The 20,949-nt window shown below is 54.1% G+C and overlaps 1 protein-coding gene across 1 annotated transcript in view; it reads left to right on the forward strand.

Annotated features, from left to right (window-relative positions):
- Positions 1-13,266, forward strand: part of EMX1 (empty spiracles homeobox 1) — a 19,460-nt gene extending 6,194 nt beyond the window's left edge. The window contains exons 2-3 of the mRNA XM_011980675.1: positions 3,202-3,386; positions 12,705-13,266. Coding sequence (XP_011836065.1) covers positions 3,202-3,386; positions 12,705-12,872 — 353 coding nt within the window. The 3' untranslated portion in view covers positions 12,873-13,266. The remainder of the gene's footprint in view (positions 1-3,201; positions 3,387-12,704) is intronic.
- The last annotated feature ends 7,683 nt before the right edge of the window (positions 13,267-20,949 follow it).

Below are 20,949 nucleotides of genomic sequence, written 5' to 3' on the forward strand. Positions count from 1 at the left end.
CCCCAGCTCCTACCTCCAGCCGCCTCATTCCTGGGAGTTCCTAGTGCTAGTTCCCAGCCATTGCCTTGAAGGGGCCCTAAAAGAGTGACTGTAGAAAAATCGGAGGGGTAGGGAGGCCGGGGGTGGGGGGAGAGGGGTATTCATTTCCCTAGCTCCAGGGAAGGCCATACCAGTCCCTTTCCACTTTGCTAACTGTCCTAGTCCGAAACTGACAGCCCGTTCTCACAGCCCGGAATTACTGCGTCCAAACAGGCCGCACTCCAGCCCCAAGTTTGTTCTGCCCTTGTAGTCCAGGCAAGGGAAACTGAACCCTTGGTAGGGGTGGTTCAGGCCTCCTTCCCACAGGTCGGGAGGGGGGTGGGTACAGGTACTTGGGCACCTAAGGCATCACCCTTGTCTTTGCGGAAACATGTAGCAATTGATCTGTTTCTCAGGATGTTTAGTGTTGTACTGAACATCCGCTTTCTAACAGGGAAATGTCCTTATTCTTTTGGAATTAAATAACCTGTCATCACTTAGCATCTTGACTCATCCTGCAGTCTCCTGCTTCTCTGTGATGGGGTTAGAAGGACCCCTGTGTTTTTGCACTTGCATGTAAATATACCCTTTAGGAGACATGCTATCTACCACAACTGGACATGACAATGACCTGGGCCCATTTTCTCAGTAAGGTAGACCCAAAGCAACCTAGCATCCCCCTAAAATAACCAGACTTGAGGCAAAGGGGCATATATGTTGGGACAGAAGCTTGTTGCCTTCATCCTCTCATCTGGGTTTATAAAGACAAACACAGAGCACTCCACCACTCAGGTGACTGACATATACCACAGAATCGCAAAATAGTCACTAAGTGACAGACACTGGGGCAGACTGCAAACCTGCTTCCTCAGCCCCACACTGCCCTTCACACCTCTGCATCCTATTCACACACACTTACTGGGCTTTCCACACTGCAGCCTCACTTCTGACCAACCTGGGCCAGCCCAGCAGCTGAGGCCAAACCCTGCCAATGCTGGGATGAGCTAGGCTTTCTCTCTCCCTCTCTGGTTCATTTGTCCAGAGGAAACCACTACTGGGACTTCACCCAGGTTCATAACAATGTTGTTTTTTGAGGCAAGTTATTAACGTCAACAAGAAGCATTTGCTTTCCACCCACCTTTCCCTGGCCCTACCTCACTTGGCCCCACCCCCGAGACTTTAATCTTCCTTATTCCCCACCTGGAGCAGGCTCCATATTTTTCTGCTCTTTACTCATCTCTGCCAGACCACCTTCCCTGACCATCTGTCTATTCCACTATCCCAAGTGAAACTTCTCTTCCTTCAGTCAGATCCGAGGGCCCTAGATCTGCCCCCACTTGAATAACCAAATGAGGTGTCCCTCACCCATCTCCCTGTGATGTGGTCCCACCATTTTTGTCGCCGCACAGATCCAACCAGTTGAAATTGATAAGATGACTGGAGGTTATTGACTGACCCCTCCCAGGCACTACCCCACAATCCTAGCAACTCTTCTCCACAGAAAACTCCAGCAAAAACTTGGCCTGTTTAGGTATCCACAGCCCGGAGACTTGGAGTAAGTAAGGTCAGGCAAGTTCCACCAATACAGTTACCTGGAGAGTTTTAGCTACAGCATCTCAATTATGTGCTTTTGCTTCACTTACATAGATGTTTCCAGAGATGGGAGATGTTAACTGAATTATCCAGGTGATTGTCTTAGAGCAAAACAACAGGTCAAATCAAGTCCAACCAGTAGCCATCTCTGAAGAAATTAATTGGATCAGTCAGTCCCAAGAGCTAATTCTGTCAAAATATTCCATCTAGAGTTCTGTGTTGTTGGTGCGTCAGGAGGCTGTTATGTGCCCTTGCATGAGAATCCATGGGTGATTTTGTCAGGGCCTGTTTTGAGTCTTGTTAGCATGTGCAACCAAGCCAGAGATTGTGTGAGGGCCTAGTTGCGGGGCGCGGGGTGGGGGGGGGGTTCATTGAGACAGGGGCTGTGGGTAGAGGCTTGTTTTGGCATTGATCGTTTCTGACCCCATCTCCCCTACCCCAGCTTCACCCAGTCCAGTGTTATCCTTTCCTCCTGCATGTGGGAGCTGAGTCCCTATGCTGGCCAACATTTGCTAAGGGACAGTCACACTCTAAAAATCCTATACAGTAGATGGGAAAAAAAGACAGTAGGGAGGCTGGAACATATATTTACACACGCCCATGCAGAAACCAATATATCTATATCTATATATATTAGAGAGAAAGATGACATCTAGATATTTATACACATGTTTCTTTAGCAAGGGACTATTCAGGGATGAAGCAGGGATGAAGCTTTTCCCACCAGACAGTACTTGGAGTCTCCAGTGTGTGTGTTGGGGTAGGGGTTTGGGGGCTTACTCTAGAGGCTGGGTCTCTGGACAGCCAAGGCCTGGAGGAGAGAGAAGTGGAGAAAGGGGAAGAAGAAGCCTGACTTTCCACTTGCAGGTGCTGCCTGGACCACTGACCTAGCCACTGGCCTATTTATACCCTCTGCAAGACAGAGCTAGAGCCTGCTGGCAGGAGTTTTTAATGAGCTAGTAGCCTGAGCATTCAGCCGCAAGACTAGTGCAAGCAGGTGTGAAGGGATTGCTCCTTGGGTACCTTCTAGTTCTTGAATCTGTGTTTGGCAAGGGTGTGCCTGGCACACCGCTGCTCCCCTTATCACCTTCCTGACCCCTGGCCCTGCCTCTACCCTGGGTCCTCTTGGAGGGAGATGTTTTGCGACCAGTTAACTAAAAGCAAATCGTTGGGACTGGCGGCCAGGGCAGCGCTTCTGGGAAAGGACGGAGAAAGAGAGCCAAGGGACTTTTCTTCGCCACCCCTTGGCCTCTTCCGCTGCCCCAGGCATTGTGGATTTGGGCTAGTCGGCGCCTTGTCCGGCCTGGACCCATCTCTTGGCCTAACAGAGGGATCTGGAGTGCTGTTATTCCCCGCGTACCCCCGCGGAGTGGCTCTCTAGTGTGGGGAGATGTCGAGGAGGGGAGTGGACTTAGGGAGGGGGCGGCCAAAGGGCAAAGGGAGAAATGGCGTGTGTGTGCGTGTCAAGGAATAGAGAGGGCAGGGCGCGTGGGAGCAGGGCGGGAGGCCGGGCTCTGCCGGGCCCCGGCTCACGGCGCCCCTTCTCTCTGTCTGTACCTGCGTGTGTTGCCGTCGGCGGCGGGGCCGCAGCCAGCGACGTGCCCCAGGACGGGCTGCTTCTGCACGGCCCCTTCGCACGCAAGCCCAAGCGGATCCGTACGGCCTTCTCACCCTCGCAGCTGCTGCGGCTGGAGCGCGCCTTCGAGAAGAACCACTACGTGGTGGGCGCCGAGCGGAAGCAGCTGGCCGGCAGTCTCAGCCTTTCCGAGACGCAGGTAATCACCCCCGGTCGCGGCCTGCCCAGCGCCCGGAGCCCAGGTCGAGGTGAGGGTGCGCGGGTGCAGGAGAGGCCCTGAGCCCGCCCCAGCCCAGCACCACTGGGTTCCAAAAAGCCCCCCTTCCTCGCGGCGCTGCAGTCAAGCCTGTCTAATTTAGAGCCCCTTCCTGGAGACTGCGTGCAGCCTGCTGAGGCCGCAGGACTTTTTCAAGCGCTAAGGACCTAGCAGGTGGCAGAGTAAATGCAAACTGCATCCCGAGCCCGGCTCCCAAAGCTCCTCACAGAGGGACCAGGTTCTCTGGAGGAAGCGGGTCGCCTGGGGAGAGGGCAGCGCAGGCAGCACCAAGGCCACTGGAGCTGGCCCCAGCCCTGGCATTACTGCAGCCCTTTTCCCGCCACTGTGCCGGGGCGCTCATAGTCCTGCGGGGAGCCAATCCGCACTGGCTTTGCTGCTGTTCCGGGGCCTTGGCTGCCCACCAGCCAAGGGAGGGTCTGGGGAGAAAGCCCAGGTGTCCTCAGACTACCAACAGAGGGGCTTAGCCAGGGAGGGGCCAGCCCCTGCTTGGGGCCCGAGGGTTCCTCTGATCCGGCCCAGGCCGTCTGGTAGGGCTGTGGAAGCCACGGTGTGCGCGCGCAGAGCATCTGAGGGGCCTGGGCATGGTGGGAAATAGACCCCGGGTACTCAGGGGCTGCTCTGAATCACTGGAAAGGCTGTCGAATGGGAGAAGGAATAAACCCCAACGGCGTCTGGGCTTGAACTGAGTGAAATTAACAATTACCGTGTAGTGTTTTTGTAAATGATCATTAATTTAAGGGAAAAAATTAAAGAATTAGATGAAAGTTATAGGGAGGTGGATTTGGGTTCATTGTAAGTAGACTTCGCCATAAATAAATGCTGCCTGGGGATCACTGCATAAGCTCCTGGTCCACCCGGGTCCGACGTGTTGGAGTGGGGCTCAGCGACCCTCAGCCTAGCTGCTGCCCTGGAGCTGGATTTCAGTTTCTGGATGGGCCTTGCGTGCCTGCCGGCTCCCAGAGTTGCGAGAGGCCAGCTCCACGGTCCCCCAGCTACCTCCCGGCTGACTTTTCACCTTCCGCTCCCCTTTTCCTCGTGGTCTCGCCCCTACTACACCATCGTCCCCTCCCAAGTCCCGGGCAGTGAGAAGACGCCCGGCATGGGGGGCAGCCGGAGCCTCCCTTTAGCAGCCAGAGTAGGAAGGGGGCTTAGTGAGGGAGCCTAGACCCAAACTTCATCCCCAGCTTTCTTTGGCGGACCTCACCCTCTCCTCCTTTGGTGGCATTATTGGCATCTATTGTCATATCTGTCTGATGCCCCACTTAACAATCTACAAATCGCTCATGGGTCACAGGCAGGACCCGTGCGTTTTCAGACATGCTTGCTGGGCTGTTCTAACTGCAGGGGAAAAGCTTACAAAACAAGAGTTAATTTAAAAACGTTTCAAAGAAAGATATGTTTTTAAAATATAAGTTAATACAATAACACTCCCTTTTCCCTTCTGGCAGTGTTTTAAAATTATTGTTTGAAACAAGGTGTTAGTTTAAGAATGGTGTTTATAATTAACCTCATTTAAAAAGTAATATTTATTAAATTTTAATTGCAGAAGTGTAAGAAAACAAAAATGGTTTTTAATCCTACCACCCACAGATTAACACTTGTTGAAATAATGTCATTGTTTTTAAACTTTCAATTTTTTAGCTCAGTGAGAGCATTTTTAATTAACTCTCTTTCAAACTGAACCTAGATGCCTGTCAATATTTGCTCCTAACAATGCCAGTTAGTAGACGGACTGATTGTTTCTTTCATTTTTATTATGAGACATTTCAAACATATATTTAAAACAAAACCAGATAGAATAACACAAATGTATCCAGCTTCATTAACTATCAAAACTTAGGGTTAATCTTCTTCCCGTCTGTAAATGAGCTGCTTTTTGCATATGGTACAACAAAAAGAATGAGGGGAGGTTTTAGCCTGAGGAATCTCCCGTGGCAGCCTGTCCTTCCAGGTTAAGACCCTGAGATGGAGGGATGGATTGGGCAGAGCTTCCCAGGTGGGCAAACACGATTTTAAATACCTCCCTCCCTGCTAACTTAACTGTGTAACCCTGGGCAAGTCACTTAACCTCTCTGAGCTCTGGTTTCCTCATCGAGAAAATAGGTTGTTTAATGACTAAAGTACCTCATATGAGCTCAAATAATATTAATCCCCGTCCCTAGTCCCTTCCTTTTAAGGTAGTATGTTGGATTAGAAGCATAAGAAGATCCAAACCTGGGTGTCCTCTTAGTCCAGTGTTTTTCCTGCCTTATGCAGTTTCCATCATCAACATTGCCTTTCTGTTGCCCTCATAACTTATCATTTGGAGCCAGGCTATATAATTAACTACTTCTCTATCCACCTCTTGGTACTTACCAGGCAAGCTTACCTGTCATTTCCAGCTATGAGCTATTTGTCAGGCATCAGTCACCCCCATCAACCCCCCTGCCATGCATTTCTACTGTTAATATCTGTATCTGTCTCTCAGAGCTCTCTAATCTGTCCCTCCCCGTGGCTGTTTTACATCTAGCCATCTACTTCTGTCTGCTCTCATTAAACTGCCTCCCCAAAACTGGCTAATTTATATTTCCGATTTTTCTATTAATTATATGTTCTTCCTAACAATAAGAACTAATTACCCATTTGTTCATTATCTTTGTCATCTATCTTACCTTCCGTGTGTCCACCATTCATCTCAAACTTCATCTCCATCGAGCTATTTAGCAACTGACAAACAGTATATCCATATGTCTGGTAATGGTTATCTATTATCGTATTAGCTCTGGCTTTGTCTTCTCTCTGGGTCTGGGCCTCGGTTTCTGTAATTGTGAGATTGAATGACACAAATTCCAGGGTTTTTTCTAGCCCTGAGTTTCTGTGGCTCCTCTACATTCTACTTCTCTGTGTTTCTGTACACTCCCTCCTCCACATTCTCAGAGCTCACCACACAACCCCTGCCTATCATGATTTGCATCAAACTTTGTTGTTATTACTTAATTATCTGCCATGTCCAAACATCAATCTGTAGACCAGCAGCATGCATCTCTCAGGGAGATCTTAAAATACAGATTCCTGGGCCTCACCCAGGAGATTCTCTTAGGAAGTCCAGGATAGGGTACAGGAAAAAGTTTAAAAACAGTTCTTTGGGTGATCGTGATGAGTAACAGGCCTGAGCATCTTAGCTCTGGGAGGCAGAGGCCAAGCCTGTCTATTTCTCACAGGACCCAGCTCAGTGCCCGGGATGGAGTAGATGCTCAATAAACATGTATTGAATTAATGAGCACATTTCTCTTTGCCCATACAAATACACACTGACTTTATCAATCATTCCCTTTGCTCTCTGCTGTCACTGCTGCCTCCCTGTCCCTCTCCTTCTATCTTTCCCTTGTACTTTCACAGCTGATTGTTGATTTAAATTATGCATATTACCAGTTTGTGGATAAAACTTCTCGGAGGGTTACTCAGATCAGTATGTGTGTGAGCTCTTAATCCAGAGCTCAGAGGTCCGTGCACTCCCAAAACTTCAGCCGGGTGCTGGGAGGTGGGCAACCTGGGTGACTATGTATGTTTAATGGGAGTGGGGTATTCGTGCTGGGATGGCCAGTGCCTCAATCTAGGAGGTGAGGGAAGAGCCCTGGGCAAGGGCTAGTTCTCCCTTCAGGTTCTAATGACTTGTTCCTCACTGCTTCGGTGCCACCCTGGAGTATGACCAAGAAGGTACCAGTCTAAGCTTCAGTCCTGGTGGCTGGTTGGGCAGACCTGGGCCTGGGTCATTGCAGAGGCTCAAGTTAAATGAGTGTGTGTAATGGGTGTGTGCAACATGTGCCTGCCCACCATGTGGGGCACCAGCGGGCTTCATGTGATTGATGCCCAAAGGTCAGATGATAGCATAGGTACACACTGGATGCCATTAGGCAGTCACATGACATGGAGTGCAGCTTGCATGCTTCAGTGTGTGTTCGTGTGTGTCGGGGGTAGGGGTAAGTTAGTTTTAGGGGAAGTGAGAGAAAGCACCTGGTTGCTCCAGTTTGATCAACTGGTCAGTGTTTCCAGCTACTCCTTCTGCTCTGAAGAGATCAGCAGGTGTTTCTTGACCTTGTCTGGGTTAGAGTTTAGCTGAGCGGTGAGGGCAAAGGGTACAGAAACGTGGTCTGTGGCTCTGAAGATTGCTCACTGAGTGATGAAGCCTAAGTGCCAAGCTTGCACACTTGTGAAGCATGCACAGGATGAATGACTAGGGTCCCCTTGATGTCACAGCTGTGGGCTGAGGGGTATCAGGATAGAAATGCTTGAGAAGATGGCTCTGGGAGGCCTCAGACCTGGAAGGCTTGGGGGAATGCTTAGGATCCTACGTTGGAGGGAAAGAAGGGGAGGGTTTGAGGCAGGCAGATGAAGATAGAGCAGGAGCTGTCCAGACCAGCCACCATCTTGGAGTCCAAGGCAGGGAGATCTTGGGAGGCAGGAGTTACGGTCACCTGCCTATGGCTTTTTCCCCTCAGAGGCATGGAAAGGAGGATTTGGAGGGTCCTTTCCTGCTCTGGAATGTTCTGCCCTTAGAGGGATGGATAAGAGGGGGATATCCAAGTGACCTGAATTTTAGGAAGAAATCAAGAGACATTTGTTCCTAGCTCACGGTGTGTCCATATCTCTTGTCTAAGTCTTGGCTTTTCTTCAAGAACTTCTGCATCTCATGTTCTAGGAGTCCTGTGTGGGAGGATGAGGGGGAGATAAAGGAGATTAGAGTGGTTCTGTGAGGAGCTGGGACTGGGGACATGTCCTGAGGTAAATCTTATGATGTCTCCCTGAGAGAGAGAGAGGAAGGGTCCAGGCTGGGCTGAAAGAGGAGGAGACAGGGAGGCTTAGGGATATTATGGTTATGGTTGGTGGGGAGCTGGAGGTGACCTCAGCTTACTGGGGTGAAGGTTGAACTTAGCATGGCATTGGGCTTGACCTCGAGAGTGGGAACAGCCCACATGATCAAATGATAGGAAATGGGTCCCCAGGGAAGAGAGTAGGCTAAGGGGCGACTTGATTGATGTCTCCAGGCTCCCGTCCATTCTGGGATATTTGAAATCTTTGACGACAGGACACTTATTCACCTGAAAGTGTGCAGGGGCCTGGAGCCACAGACCTTTCCATTTGCAGGAGTGGTGAAAAAGAAGGGATCCAGACCTCGTTCATTCAAAATAGATTATTCCAAAGTAAAGTCTGATTAGTTCTGAAATACTGGCTGGAGCTGTATATTTGCTTGTTTGTTAGTTCATTTTCCCCTTTGTTCTTGCATGCATGTCTTCATTCATTAATGCATACATTGATCAATCCTCTAGCAAATTGATTCACTCATCCATAGCAGTTTCACCTTCTCCATTCTGCCTGACTCAAGCCAACCCTTCTTCCGCCCAGCAGTAGGTCTCCCTCCTCCAACTTCCCCTAAAAGTGGCCAATCCAATTTACCATGTGGAATATTAAAAACTGGCCCTCTTGCAAAAGTGTCCACAAAACTAAGAAACAGATCCCGTCTCTCTATCACTGAGCACTTCTCAAACCCTTTGCTGATTAGAATTCTGCCCCTCTTCTATTCATTTTCTCCTGTTTTCCAGGTCTGGCCCAGGTACCTCTTGCCTAGAGCATAGGCCTGTCCAGCCAGATGACTATACATGGAACATGTCCTCTGGGCAGGGCACTGGGACTAACATACCACTTTGGTTCTCCAGTCTCATAGTGTGGTGAGGAGACAGATGTAAATAAGTAAATTAGTGCACAGTGGGGGTCACTGTTACCGAGACTGGGAAGAGGTACTAAGGAACTACAGGCAGGTGATGGCGCAGGCCCATCAAGGAACATCAGGTCAGTGTCTTGAAGGCTAAGGAGAGTATTCCAGGTTAGGTAACTCAGGAGAACAGAGACTTTTGGAAGGATCTGGCCTCTGAGAAACTGAGACGTTCAGTGAAGTGAGGACTTGGGAGACCACAAGGGACCTCTTGCTACAGTAGAGAGGTCAGAGTGGGCAAGGGGTCCTCCAGCCGACATTCCAACTGTACCTTGGGGCTTAGAGAGGGGTGAGTAGTGTGTTTGTGTTGGGGATGGGGAGGCATGTGCAGGACAGATCCAGCCTCCAAGCCACACCGTATGATCCAGCTCCTTTCCAGGGCCTGTGTTCTCTAGGGAAGGGGGTCTGGAGGATCCAGAGTTGCCTGTAGGTTGGAGAGGTCATGAAATGTCACTCTCATCTCCTAATACCCTCAGAGCCCAGTTCCTTTTCTTTTACCCAGTAAAAAATAACTACTATTATCAATAATCTATTAAGGAAAATTCAGAAAAGTAGAAAGAAGAAAGAAACATCACCCACACTTTGGGTACATTTCCTTCTAGTCTTTTTTCCCCGTGTGTAGATTTTGTTTTTCTATGGTTATGATCACACTGTGCCAGCCCTGTGCATCCTGGCGTTTCCACTAATGCTATGAAGTCATAAGCACCACCCTGTTATTGCAGTCTTTGTAAACAGCATCTGGACACTCAGCCCAAGGCTGTTCTCCGGAAGATGGCCAGGCTGCACAGGGAGAGGGTTTATGTCCCTGCTTCTAGAGAGATGCCTGCTTGACCCCAGTATTTTTCATGGAGAAAATACTCAGAATCACCTTTCACTTGGGTGCCCTAGGAAGCTGCCTCTGGCCTATCCTGTGCCTGAAGTCGCCATCCAAAGCTTTCCTTCTTTGAGCCAGTGTTGCTAGACAAGGGCAGCATGCTGGGCCCATCCCACTACAGGCCAATGTGACCGTCAGTCTCCTTCCTGAAGGACACTTGGAAATGCGTGTGGAAGGAGAAAGGTACAGAAAAGGGCCCTTGGTCCCTGGTACTGCCTGCATCACCTGACGGTCACCTTCGGCCAGCCCACTTGGGCTTCTCAGGAATGACGCCCCGGCCCTGCATCCGGCCCTGAGTCACGCGCAGGAGGCAGGGTGAGCTCACCCACCCACTGGCTGGCACAGTCACAGCAGGCTCCAGGGTGGGGGGCAGGGGCGAGGCTGCTGCCAAATGGTTGTGCTGAGAACCACCCAGGGTCCAGGTGGCCCTGCGCCCAAAGATAGGTGGGCTCGGAGTCCAGCAGCCTGTGCCCAGAGCCTCCGCCATCCTCCACGGCCGGCCTAGGTGAGATGTCCAGGCTATGGGTTTGGAAATGAGGGGAGAATCCCCTTGCCCTTACTCCATCCATCGAGGCTGGGCACCAACCCTTCCTGGGCCAGCTTTCCAGACCCTGGCTGGCTGCTCTGCAAGCACTCAGTGCCAGCTACCCCCATCCCCATGCCAGTGCTCTAAAATCAGTGCTCTCAAACCAGGGCAGATAGCACAGTGGAAGTCCCGGCAAGAAGAGACTGTGAGGGGAGGTCCTGGGGTAGGTGGGACAGAGAGGACTGCCTGGGAAGGGTGTAGGGGCAGCACCTCCTGGGCATGAAACCATCTGCAGGGCACAGGGGCCAGGTCTGCCTCTGGATGCACTGCTTGGCCTTGTGGCTAAGGCCTGTGCTTTACCCAGTTCTCTGGGAGCAGGGGCTGGACCTAGCAGTCTTTCTGAGGCCTGCCCTCAGCCCTGCCCAGGGTTCAAGGATCTCCCCTCAGCATCATTGCTGCTGCCAAAACTAAGAGGCTACCCACCATTCCTCACCCGCAACTCTGCCACGCAGCACCGTCTGCACAGCTGCAGTTGGCCACACCTACTTGCTTTTGAATGTGCTGTCATTTCCTGGAAACCATCCGGGCCTTGTAGCCTGCCCTCTGCACCTCCTCCCCCAGGGGCCCTCTGGAGCAAGAATCCAAGAGGTGCCCTGGCACTGCAAGAGTCCCCAGAACATTTCTTCTATGCATGAAGGACTGAAGCCCCGAGGGGGAAGGGACTTAGCTGAGAATCAGTACCTAGGATCTTCCTGCCAACACTGAAGACGGTGTGGGTCTGGCCCGACTCTGCAAAGCCAAGTGAAGAACCACGGAGTCAGGGACTGTTGACAGATAAAGGCTTTCTCCACAGCCCACAAGCACTAAGGCCAGTCCAGGAGCCAGGACAAGCCTCCCAGATTATGCATGAGAGGACATTAAGGGCTGTGTCCTGGACACTGAACAGATACTGGAGGAGGAGGGAAAAGAGGCTTCCTGGAGGACATGGCTTAGAACCATAGACCTGTCCTCTGCCTCATGCCTCCTCCAACATGGAGGATGGTTGTCCAGTTTTTGTTTGAACCCCACCCCATACCTTGCCAGGGCTCTCACTGCCAGACACAGAAGAGGGGGCTCCCTGGGTTCAAAGTGGAGCTCACTTCTGTCCCCTGGGCTTCTCCTGACTGTTCCTTGTGTGACCTGTTCCCACATCTGGATGGGCTGCAGGAGCCAGTGCTGTGGGGACAGAAGGTCTGGAGCTGCCCGTGAAGGGCAGAACACTGTCCTCAGACCCGCCTCCTCCCTGTCCTTGTCTGTCCAAGGAGAATGAGGCCTCACTACCCTGAGGAGCTGGCACCTGAGGGACAAGGCCCCCCACCTGCCCAGCTCCAGCCTCTACAGCTCCACTTCTGAGGAGGGGTGGGAGAGAGCTACATGAGGTTGCTAAGAAAGCCTCCCCTGAAGAAGGAGACCACACAGTGTGTGAGGTTGGAGTCTCTAGCAGCGGGTTCTGTGCCCCCAGGGGTAGTCTGGCTGTCCAGGCACTGCTCTTGGTATAAACGCCACCTCCTGGTTATGAAACCATGCCCACTCTGCCTCTGTGTATGGAAAAGAGCATGGGGCTGGCCCATGGGGTGCTGTCCACTTTAGGCCCTGTGGGAGCTCACGGGAACCCACGCAGTGGGTCATAGGCTCCCTCATTTACTACTCACATCCACTCTGTGAAGGAGCGATTATGATCTGTCCTCTAGAAACTCGTGGGGTCCCAGGTCTGCCAGCTTCCAGAGCCTGCGCTCCTCCACCTGGGCTTGGCTTTGCTGGGGCTAGAGGGGCTGGGATGCGCAGCAGCTCTGTGACCCTTTATTTGAGAGGAACAGGAAAAACATCCTCCTCTCTGGCCCACTGTGTCCTCTTCCTGGCCTGCCGTCCCCTTCTGTGAATGTTAGACCCATGGGGGCAGCTGGCCAGAGGGGACCCCAACCTGGGGGCCCTAACCCTATGTAGCCTTGGTCTTCCCATCAGGCTTTCAGCTCGGCCTGACTGTTGAGGCCCCAGTGGCTGCTCTGGGGGCCTCCTGAGTTTCTCATCCATGCCCCTCCCTCCCTGGCCCAGGTGAAGGTGTGGTTCCAGAACCGGAGGACAAAGTACAAACGGCAGAAGCTGGAGGAGGAAGGGCCTGAGTCCGAGCAGAAGAAGAAGGGCTCCCATCACATCAACCGGTGGCGCATCGCCACGAAGCAGGCCAATGGGGAGGACATCGATGTCACCTCCAATGACTAGGGTGGGCCACCACAAACCCACGAGGGCAGAGTGCTGCTTGCTGCTGGCCAGGCCCCTGCGTGGGCCCAAGCTGGACTCTGGCCACTCCCTGGCCAGGCTTTGGGGAGGCCTGGAGTCATGGCCCCACAGGGCTTGAAGTCCGGGGCTGCCATTGACAGAGGGACAAGCAATGGGCTGGCTGAGGCCTGGGACCACTTGGCCTTCTCCTCGGAGAGCCTGCCTGCCTGGGCGGGCCCGCCCGCCACCGCAGCCTCCCAGCTGCTCTCCGTGTCTCCAATCTCCCTTTTGTTTTGATGCGTTTCTGTTTTAATTTATTTTCCAGGCACCACTGTAGTTTAGTGATCCCCAGTGTCTCCCTTCCCTATGGGAATAATAAAAGTCTCTCTCTTAATGACACGGGCATCCAGCTCCAGCCCCAGAGCCTGGGGTGGTAGATTCCGGCTCTGAGGGCCAGTGGGGGCTGGTAGAGCAAATGCGTTCAGGGCCTGGGAGCCCGGGTGGGGTACTGGTGGAGGGGGGCAAGGGTAATTCATTAACTCCTCTCTTTTGTTGGGAGACCCTGGTCTCTACCTCCAGCTCCACAGCAAGAGAAACAGGCTAGACATAGGGAAGGGCCACCCTGTATCTTGAGGGAGGACGGGCCCAGGTCTTTCTTAACATATTGAGGGGTGGGAATCAGGCCCAGGTAATTCAGTGGGAGACAGTGCTTCCCTCTGCCTAGAGATTCTGGTGGCTTCTCCAGTTGAGGAGAAACCAGAGGAAGGGAGGATTGGGGTCTGGGGGAGGGAACACCACTCACAAAGGCTGACGGTTCCAGACCGAAGTCGTGGGCCCACCAGGATGCTCACCTGTCCTGGGGGAACCCCTGGGCAGGTTAAGACTACAGAGATAGGACTTAAGGCTGAGCCTGCATCCAGTCCCCAGTGACTCACGGCCTCCTCAGCCCAAGAAAGAGCAACGCGCTGGGACCCGCTGAGCTCTTATGTTCACCTGCCCTTCTGTTTGTCCCACTTGTCAGGATGAAGGTTTCCTGACAAGCATATCTGCATTCCTATGTCTTTCCCTTACGACATCTAGACCCCTCTTTCTTCTTCACCTCCCATGTGCTCATGAAACCTCTGCTCTTTGGCCTCCATGCCACCATTCTGCTGGTGCTGACAGTCACCAACTACAGTCGCTGGCCACTCCCTTGTGGCCAAACTCAACCACTTCCTGTCTGGGTTCACCTGCTCCCCGATCTGTTGGCCATGCCCTCCTGGATTCTCCCACCCTGCTCTGCCTTCATTTCGGTAGCTCTGACTCCTCCTCCAGCCTGAGCTCATTCAGTGTCATCCATGCCTTGTCACCTCTGGCCACCCCCAGGTCAGTCCTTGCTCTCCCTGCCTCCTCATTGTGCCCTCTGCCTCGGGGGCTCACATCCACTTCCAGGACTTCTCTTTGGCTCCCTGGTCTGTGTCTTTAGCTGACCTCTGCTGAGCTGCAGACCCATCAAGCCAGCTGCCTGGTCCACCCCCTGCCCCTCAGCACCTCAAAGCCAATACATCCACAGCAGGACTCACCTCCCATCTGTGCTTCTCCAGGATCACCCACCTCGGCAAAAAGCATTAGCCATGTACACAGTTTCCCAAGCTACAGGAAACCTGGGAATCTTTCTCAAGCTTCCTCTCCTCTTCCCCAGCCCCATCCATTCCCATCTAGTGGGTTGAGTCTAGACTGGCTTCCCAACCACACCTCCCTAGTGCAGCCCCCCCGCTGCCCCCTGCCCAGCTCGTGCCACTGGCCTGGCCTGGGCCCTGCTCCTCTAGGGAGGTTTCTGTGAATGTCAAGGATGAGGCCCACTTCAAAGGAGGCCCTCCATGCTGCAGCTAGATTTCTCTTCCTTGCACCCAAACAGGGCAGAGTCACCCCCTTCTGAGCCCCTCTGCCCCATCTTCTTGCCTTGCTCCTGGTACCCTTTGCTTCAGCATCCCCATCCCTGTCCCTGAGGGAGCCACAGGTTTTCCCTGTGCTGTGCCTTCGCTCATGCTGTTCTTCCCACCTGGAATGTCGGGTGCTTGATCAATGTTGAACTCACTGGAAAGATGTCAGAGGCCCAGCCTTGCTGCCTGGGCCACATGCAGGGATCCAAGCACATAAGGTCGTTCTGCTGGGAGCACAGACCCAGATCCCACTCGCACTCTCAGTGTCTCCCCCCGCCGCCTCTGCCCACCTCACTTGTGTCCAGTCAATGCTAGAAACCAAAGGGCTTTGTCCCATCCCAACACCCCTCTCCCTCCATCAGTCAGGAATGCATTCTGCGCGTCTTGAAAGTCCTAATCCAGATTAACCCACATGGCGACCCTCACTGCCAAGCAGGTGGGATCACTTCTGGGAGCACACATGCCCAGGTGTGGAAGGAAGGTGGGAGGAAGAGTCATCCTTTTGGCCCCAGTGGGGGACAGAGACGGGGTGAGCTGTTGCTCTCAAGATCCTGCCTCACTTGGTACGGGGAGGGGGTCCAGGAAGATCACAGCAGAGCACCCCCTGTCATCCGAATAAAGGGTTGGAAGGGATCCAAGGAAACCTGCCAATCTCCCGAGGCCAGGCCTGCGGGGGGCGGGGCGGGGAGTCCCTGCCGCACTCCCATCCACCCCCCATGTTGTGCCTCTCCCTGCAGACGGTAAATATTGGTGTTGTGACTTCATTAATAAAGGCTTCTGTGAGCCTGAAAAACATGGAATCAGGATGAACTATTTTCTGAGCTGCGGGCTTGCCAGGTTTGCTAATTTGGGAGTTTTTGGGCCCTCTCCAGGGAACAAACCAAAGTCTCTCTCGAAGAGACACAGATGCAGCCGAGAAAGGAAGAAGACGAGGACTGCTGCTCCCTTCCCTCCCCCAACGGCTCCTCCCACCTGGGGAGCAGGGGCCCTGCAGAGGGTGAGGACCCACGGACAGTAGCTTGCTGGTGGCCTCCGCGTGCAGGCACTGCGTGGCCAGGCCTTCCCCGAGGGGGCCCAGGTCAGCCACTCCCCTCAGCTGGGCTGGCCTCCCGGGGCCTGCAGAACTCGTGGGCTGAGGTATCATGAACACCTGTAGGAGCTCCAAATTGTGCTCGGCTGAAGTAGAGGGAGCTCAGGGGGCCTGTTCTGAACCCTGGTGGCCTCATCCACACCCTCACCTTCAGGGACTGATCTTTGCACATCCTCTTGTCCGTGGAACTTTCCAGGACTCGTCCCCATGGCCTTCGCAGCAGTACAGCTCACGCTCCTAGCATCTCTGCACTTGGTTTGCACCAACGCCTCCTCACACGTGCTGGGACGGCTTCCCGGGAGGCATCAAGGCGCCCTGGCTAAGTGAACCAGGCTCTGTCCAGAGGGAACCGGCCAGGCCCACAGGCCTCTGCTATAGCCCCGCTCCAGGGCATCCCTGCAGGCAAGGGGAGAGGAGGGGAGGGGCGGCCAGCAGGCTGAGCGGTGCAGGCCCAGCCAGCTTTCCTGTCAGACGGGCGCTGCCAAGGCGGAGCCAGACATCGGAACAGGTTTAACCAATTACCCGAGCGCCCCATCTGCTGTCTAGGGTGTGTGTGAGGGTGAGTGCATGTGAGGGTGTTTGGAGTGTCTGGGAGGGCTGTGGGCGTGCGCGTGAGTGTGACTGTGTGGGTGCCTGTGGGCGTTCGGCTGTGCATGTGTGCGGCTGTGCACGTGTGCCGTCTGTGGCTGCGTGGCCCGGTCATGCCCCCTCATTTGTTAAAAGCTGTGGCTACGGCTTACAGTCTTCCTGTCCCCCAGATCTTGGGGTCTGCATGGACAACCCACCTAGCATCCCAGCCTCTCATTCCCTCATCTCCCCCTCACCACCCTCTCTCAGGGATGATCAGAGCCCAGAATGGGGCCTTCTCTCAAATCACACATTCGGATGTCTTCCCGTCGAACCCTGAGCTCTTCCCATTCACTGGCTCGCTCCTTTCCCTCTGCAGCAGTGTGGCACCTTGTGGGGGCCCCCAGGCCACAGCCCCCTCTGGTCTCTTTCCGACACACCCATGTCCCACTGTTCCTTGGTTGCACCTGTCTGGCAGAATTGAAACCCTGCTTGAACCTGCTTCTCCACCCGCCCGTGCAGTTGAGTCCATGAGGACAGCAGGCAGGTGTGCGGGATGGCGCCCCTCGATGTTTCAGGTCCCAGCCTCAGCTGAGGCCTCGCCCTGTTGAAAAGTTCTCTGCTGCCCTCCCTCCAAACCTCTCTTCCCCCTGACTCAGCAGAGGGCCTTACTCCCACCTTCAGAGACAGTCCTGGAAGGGGACACCTTTGCATCGGTCAGATGGTACCTTCAAATAGAGCACTTGGAGAGTTTACTACAGGAACAATTAAATTTTGGGGAACCCACAGGGATGGTGCAGTACCCCAGAGCTGGTAACAATGGGGAGCCCATATGGCCCTGAGGCCTGAAGAGGAAGGACCAGTGACAGCTACTGGAACCTGGAGGAGTTGGCTGGAGAGGGCCCCCAGGTAGGAGCTGTAACCTTCGGTACAGAGAGGCCCAGAGACGGCAGGAGGGACAAGGAGGGAAAAATCCCCCAGTGTCACTCCTCCAATCCCCCAGTTTCCTGCTGGGACTCCTGGTGGTGGAAGCCAGAGAGACAGCCCTTAGCTTCCAGGGACAGAGCAGGTGGACAGACACAGAGTGGATCTGGAGGGGCGGGGGCTCCTTACCCTCAACCCCACGCTGCCTGCAGCCAGCCCATCCTCTCCACCTGCCTCCTGTCACCACCCGCCACTTTCTCTCCTTCTGGCCCAGGAGAACCCCACCCCTAACCCCCACCTCCAACCTGGGCTTCAGAGTCTCCCTGCCTGGAGCAGCTCACTGCTAGGCTGTTCTTCCTCTTTCTGTGACAGTCTCTTCTGATTCTTGCCTGAGGGTCCACCTTCTAAGCACCCCCTCAGCTCCATGTCACAATGCCCCACTTCTGCCCATCAGCTAAATTTCATGAAGGAATTAGCTATGCCGGCCATCCATGGGAGTCCTACTGATTTCTTGACCTATGAAGATCTGTCTTTTGCCCTGACCACATCCCACTGAGGCCCTTCTCTCTGGGTCCTCCATGGGGCCCGCCTTGGTCCATGTCTCCCTTCACCTGTCGGCTTCAGTGAGGTACGTGGAAGCCCCTTCTACCTGGAGCACTCCCATCAATGTCCTCTGAATACCATGCCCTCCCTGCCTTCCTCGCCTCTTGCCTTGGTGTGCTGGGGCCCCACGACAAAGCGCCTCAGACTGAGTGGCTTCGACAACCAAAATTTATTCCCTCCCAGCACCGGAGGCTGCCAGCCCGAGGTCAGGGGTTGGCAGGACGGGTTTCTTCTGAAGCCTCTCTCCTTGGCCTGTGGACGGCGCCTTCGTCTTCACAGGAGCTTCTTCCTCTAGCATGGCTGCATCCCAATCTCCTCTTCTTAAAAGGACATCAGTCATTTTGGATTCTCGTTTGGATGAGAGCCCACCTTAATAACCACATTTTAACTTAATTACTTCTGTGAAGACCCTGTCTCCAAAGACAGTCACATTCTGAGGCACGAGGCATTGGGACTTCAACAGATGACTTCTGGAGGATGCAGTTCAGCCCTGACACATCCCTTGTGGCTGAGCTTCCTTGTCTCTGCCCAGGCCTCAGAGGTGGGGCTCCTCAGGGCTCCGTTCCAGTCCTCCTCTTCTCACCCCACCTCCTTCGCCTGGGTGGCCATCTCTGCTCCTGCAGCTCCAGATGCTCCCTAGACATGGATAACAGACACATCCACATTTCCCATCCCTGAGCTCCAGACCAGCAATTCCTCATCTCTTGGTGTCCACTTGGTTACCTCCCAGGAGCCTCCGATGCCTTGGAAATTGGAATGCATCCCCTTTCCTGTGGGTTTGTTCTTCCTTCTCTGTGCCTTAGCTCAGAAATGGCCCCTTCTCTGCTGCCTATGCCAGGAACCTAGGGTCATCCCTTACTTCCCTCTGCCACCCTCACAGAGAGCTGAGCAGTCCTGAATCTTCACTTCTCTCCTTCCCCATCCCCATCCCCACCCCCACCCCCACCACATGGCCCAGGCCCCATCTTCCTCACCATGACCGCCGCAGGGGCCCCCTCACCCAGTCTCCCCAACAGCCTCACTGTGTCCACTCCACCCGCCACTCTGCAGCCAGGTCACTCCACTTCTCTACTTAAAGCCTCAAGGGGCTCTCTGCTGGCTTTGGCCCGGCAGCACCTGGCCACACCGCCGCTCCTGGATCTCCTCTCTATTCTCTAATGACATTGAGCTGCTTCAGGGCCCTGCAGTACTGTCCCTCCTCTGTCATGCTAACATATGAAGAGGAGGAGAACCAGCATCCGTTGGCCTGGGATGGAGGGCTGGCCCCTTCCCTCACTTCCCCATGGGTTTACATGGGGTCTTCCAGGAGAGCGTCTGGTGGTCTGGGGCCTATTTGTCCATCTTCTCTTTTCCTTTGCTGTCTTCTCCACCCCTCTATAAGGCCCAGGGAACTGGGGTGGGCCCCAGATTCTTGCTGTGGCTGAGGAGGTGTCCTCGTGGGGAAGGGAAGGAGAGACTGGCCTTGGCCTTAGGCAAGGCTGCCAACGGCTGCCTCAGTGTGAGGGGTGGAGAGTGAACACTTTTCAGCCACTGCCCGGAGAGACTCTCGGTTCTGCAGGGAAGGGTGGATATGCAGGGGTGAGGCCTTGGAGGAAGTAGCTGAGGCATTCCTGTTTTGGGAGCTAATTGGTGGCAGAGGGATGGCCAAGATGGTAGAAGCTGCAGCAGCTTTCGGGGAACTGAGGGAGCTATGAAAATGAGGCTAGGTCCCTGGGGCATCAGGAAGGGTCACTTATCGTGGCACCCATCCCCTCACATTCTGACTCTCCTTCTAACCGTGGCCTGAGTGAGAGGAGGGAATCCGATGGGCCAGGCGGGGGGGATGGGGGCAGGGGTGGCCACATTCCTGGAGTGTTAATGATCTCTGGTCTGGGCAGGAGCTGAGCCCCCAAACCAGCTAAAAACAACAAACAGCTCCCAGGAGGGATTTGTGTCTGTCCTGAGAGTCGAGGATTTCCGCCTGACCGGATGGAGGCTGTGGCCTGTGGAGCTCTTAGCAAAGAAATTCCCCAGAGACCAGCATCCTCCTGGCCCAGAGGCATCACTTTGAGAACGGCCCCCTCCCCTACCCCTTCTCTCCTTCCTCTCTAGTGGGGAAGGGTCCAGCACCCAGGAGGGGAGGCAGGCTCTTCCCCACACACCTGGGAGCGGGAAGAGGAGTCTGGGTGCATTCCTCCTCCAGCTTCCATCCTTACCACAGTCCAGCGAGTGATGCTTTCTTGACATTTTATAAATAAGGACACCAAGGCTCAGTTACAGTAGATGTCAATAAACGTCTGACCAAATTGATGGGTGAATAAAGGAAGTGTCTGGCTAGAAGCTCCAGTCACGCTGGGCCGAGCTGCAGCTGGAACTGGGGTCTGTCTGAACCCAACCAGGATGGCTTTCCACCTCCCTGCCTGCTTCTCTCTGCAGGACTGGACTTGAGAACTCTGGGGGCTGCCTGGAAGAAGAGGAACCATTGCCATCACGAGATGCCCAAGTCCTAGCCCTAAGGGATAGTGGAGGAGTTAAGAAGGGGCAGACCTCTCAGGGCGGGTACCATACACACTGCAGCCATGAAGCACCTTTCCACTTGGCTCAAACCTTCCCTCCCTGGGAGGCCTCTCCTGGCCCCAGGTGGTCCAGGAATGACCCCCTCCGGTCTCCCAGCCTCATCGATATAAACAGTATGGGAATCTAACCAAAAGTCTTATTTACTCACGTTCCTTGAGGGCGGGCTCCTTAGTGAGTGCTCAATAACAGCTCTGTAAGGGGATTCCTGCAGAATTTCACCCTCCTGTGCCCTCACATGGTCTCCATCCTTTCCTCTTCCCTTCCCTCTGGGCCTCCCAGCTGGCCCGATCCAGCCTGGAACCTAGGTCTGCACCTTCCTTGGGGGTCTTCCCACAAAATCCTCAGGCAGTCCTTCCCTTTTCCCACTGGGTTCCATACACCACTCCCCTTCCCACCCACAATTCACAAAACCACACCC

Source organism: Mandrillus leucophaeus, unplaced genomic scaffold, assembly GCF_000951045.1.
Source record: "Mandrillus leucophaeus isolate KB7577 unplaced genomic scaffold, Mleu.le_1.0 Scaffold216, whole genome shotgun sequence".
In the NCBI taxonomy this organism is placed as follows: domain Eukaryota; kingdom Metazoa; phylum Chordata; class Mammalia; order Primates; family Cercopithecidae; genus Mandrillus; species Mandrillus leucophaeus.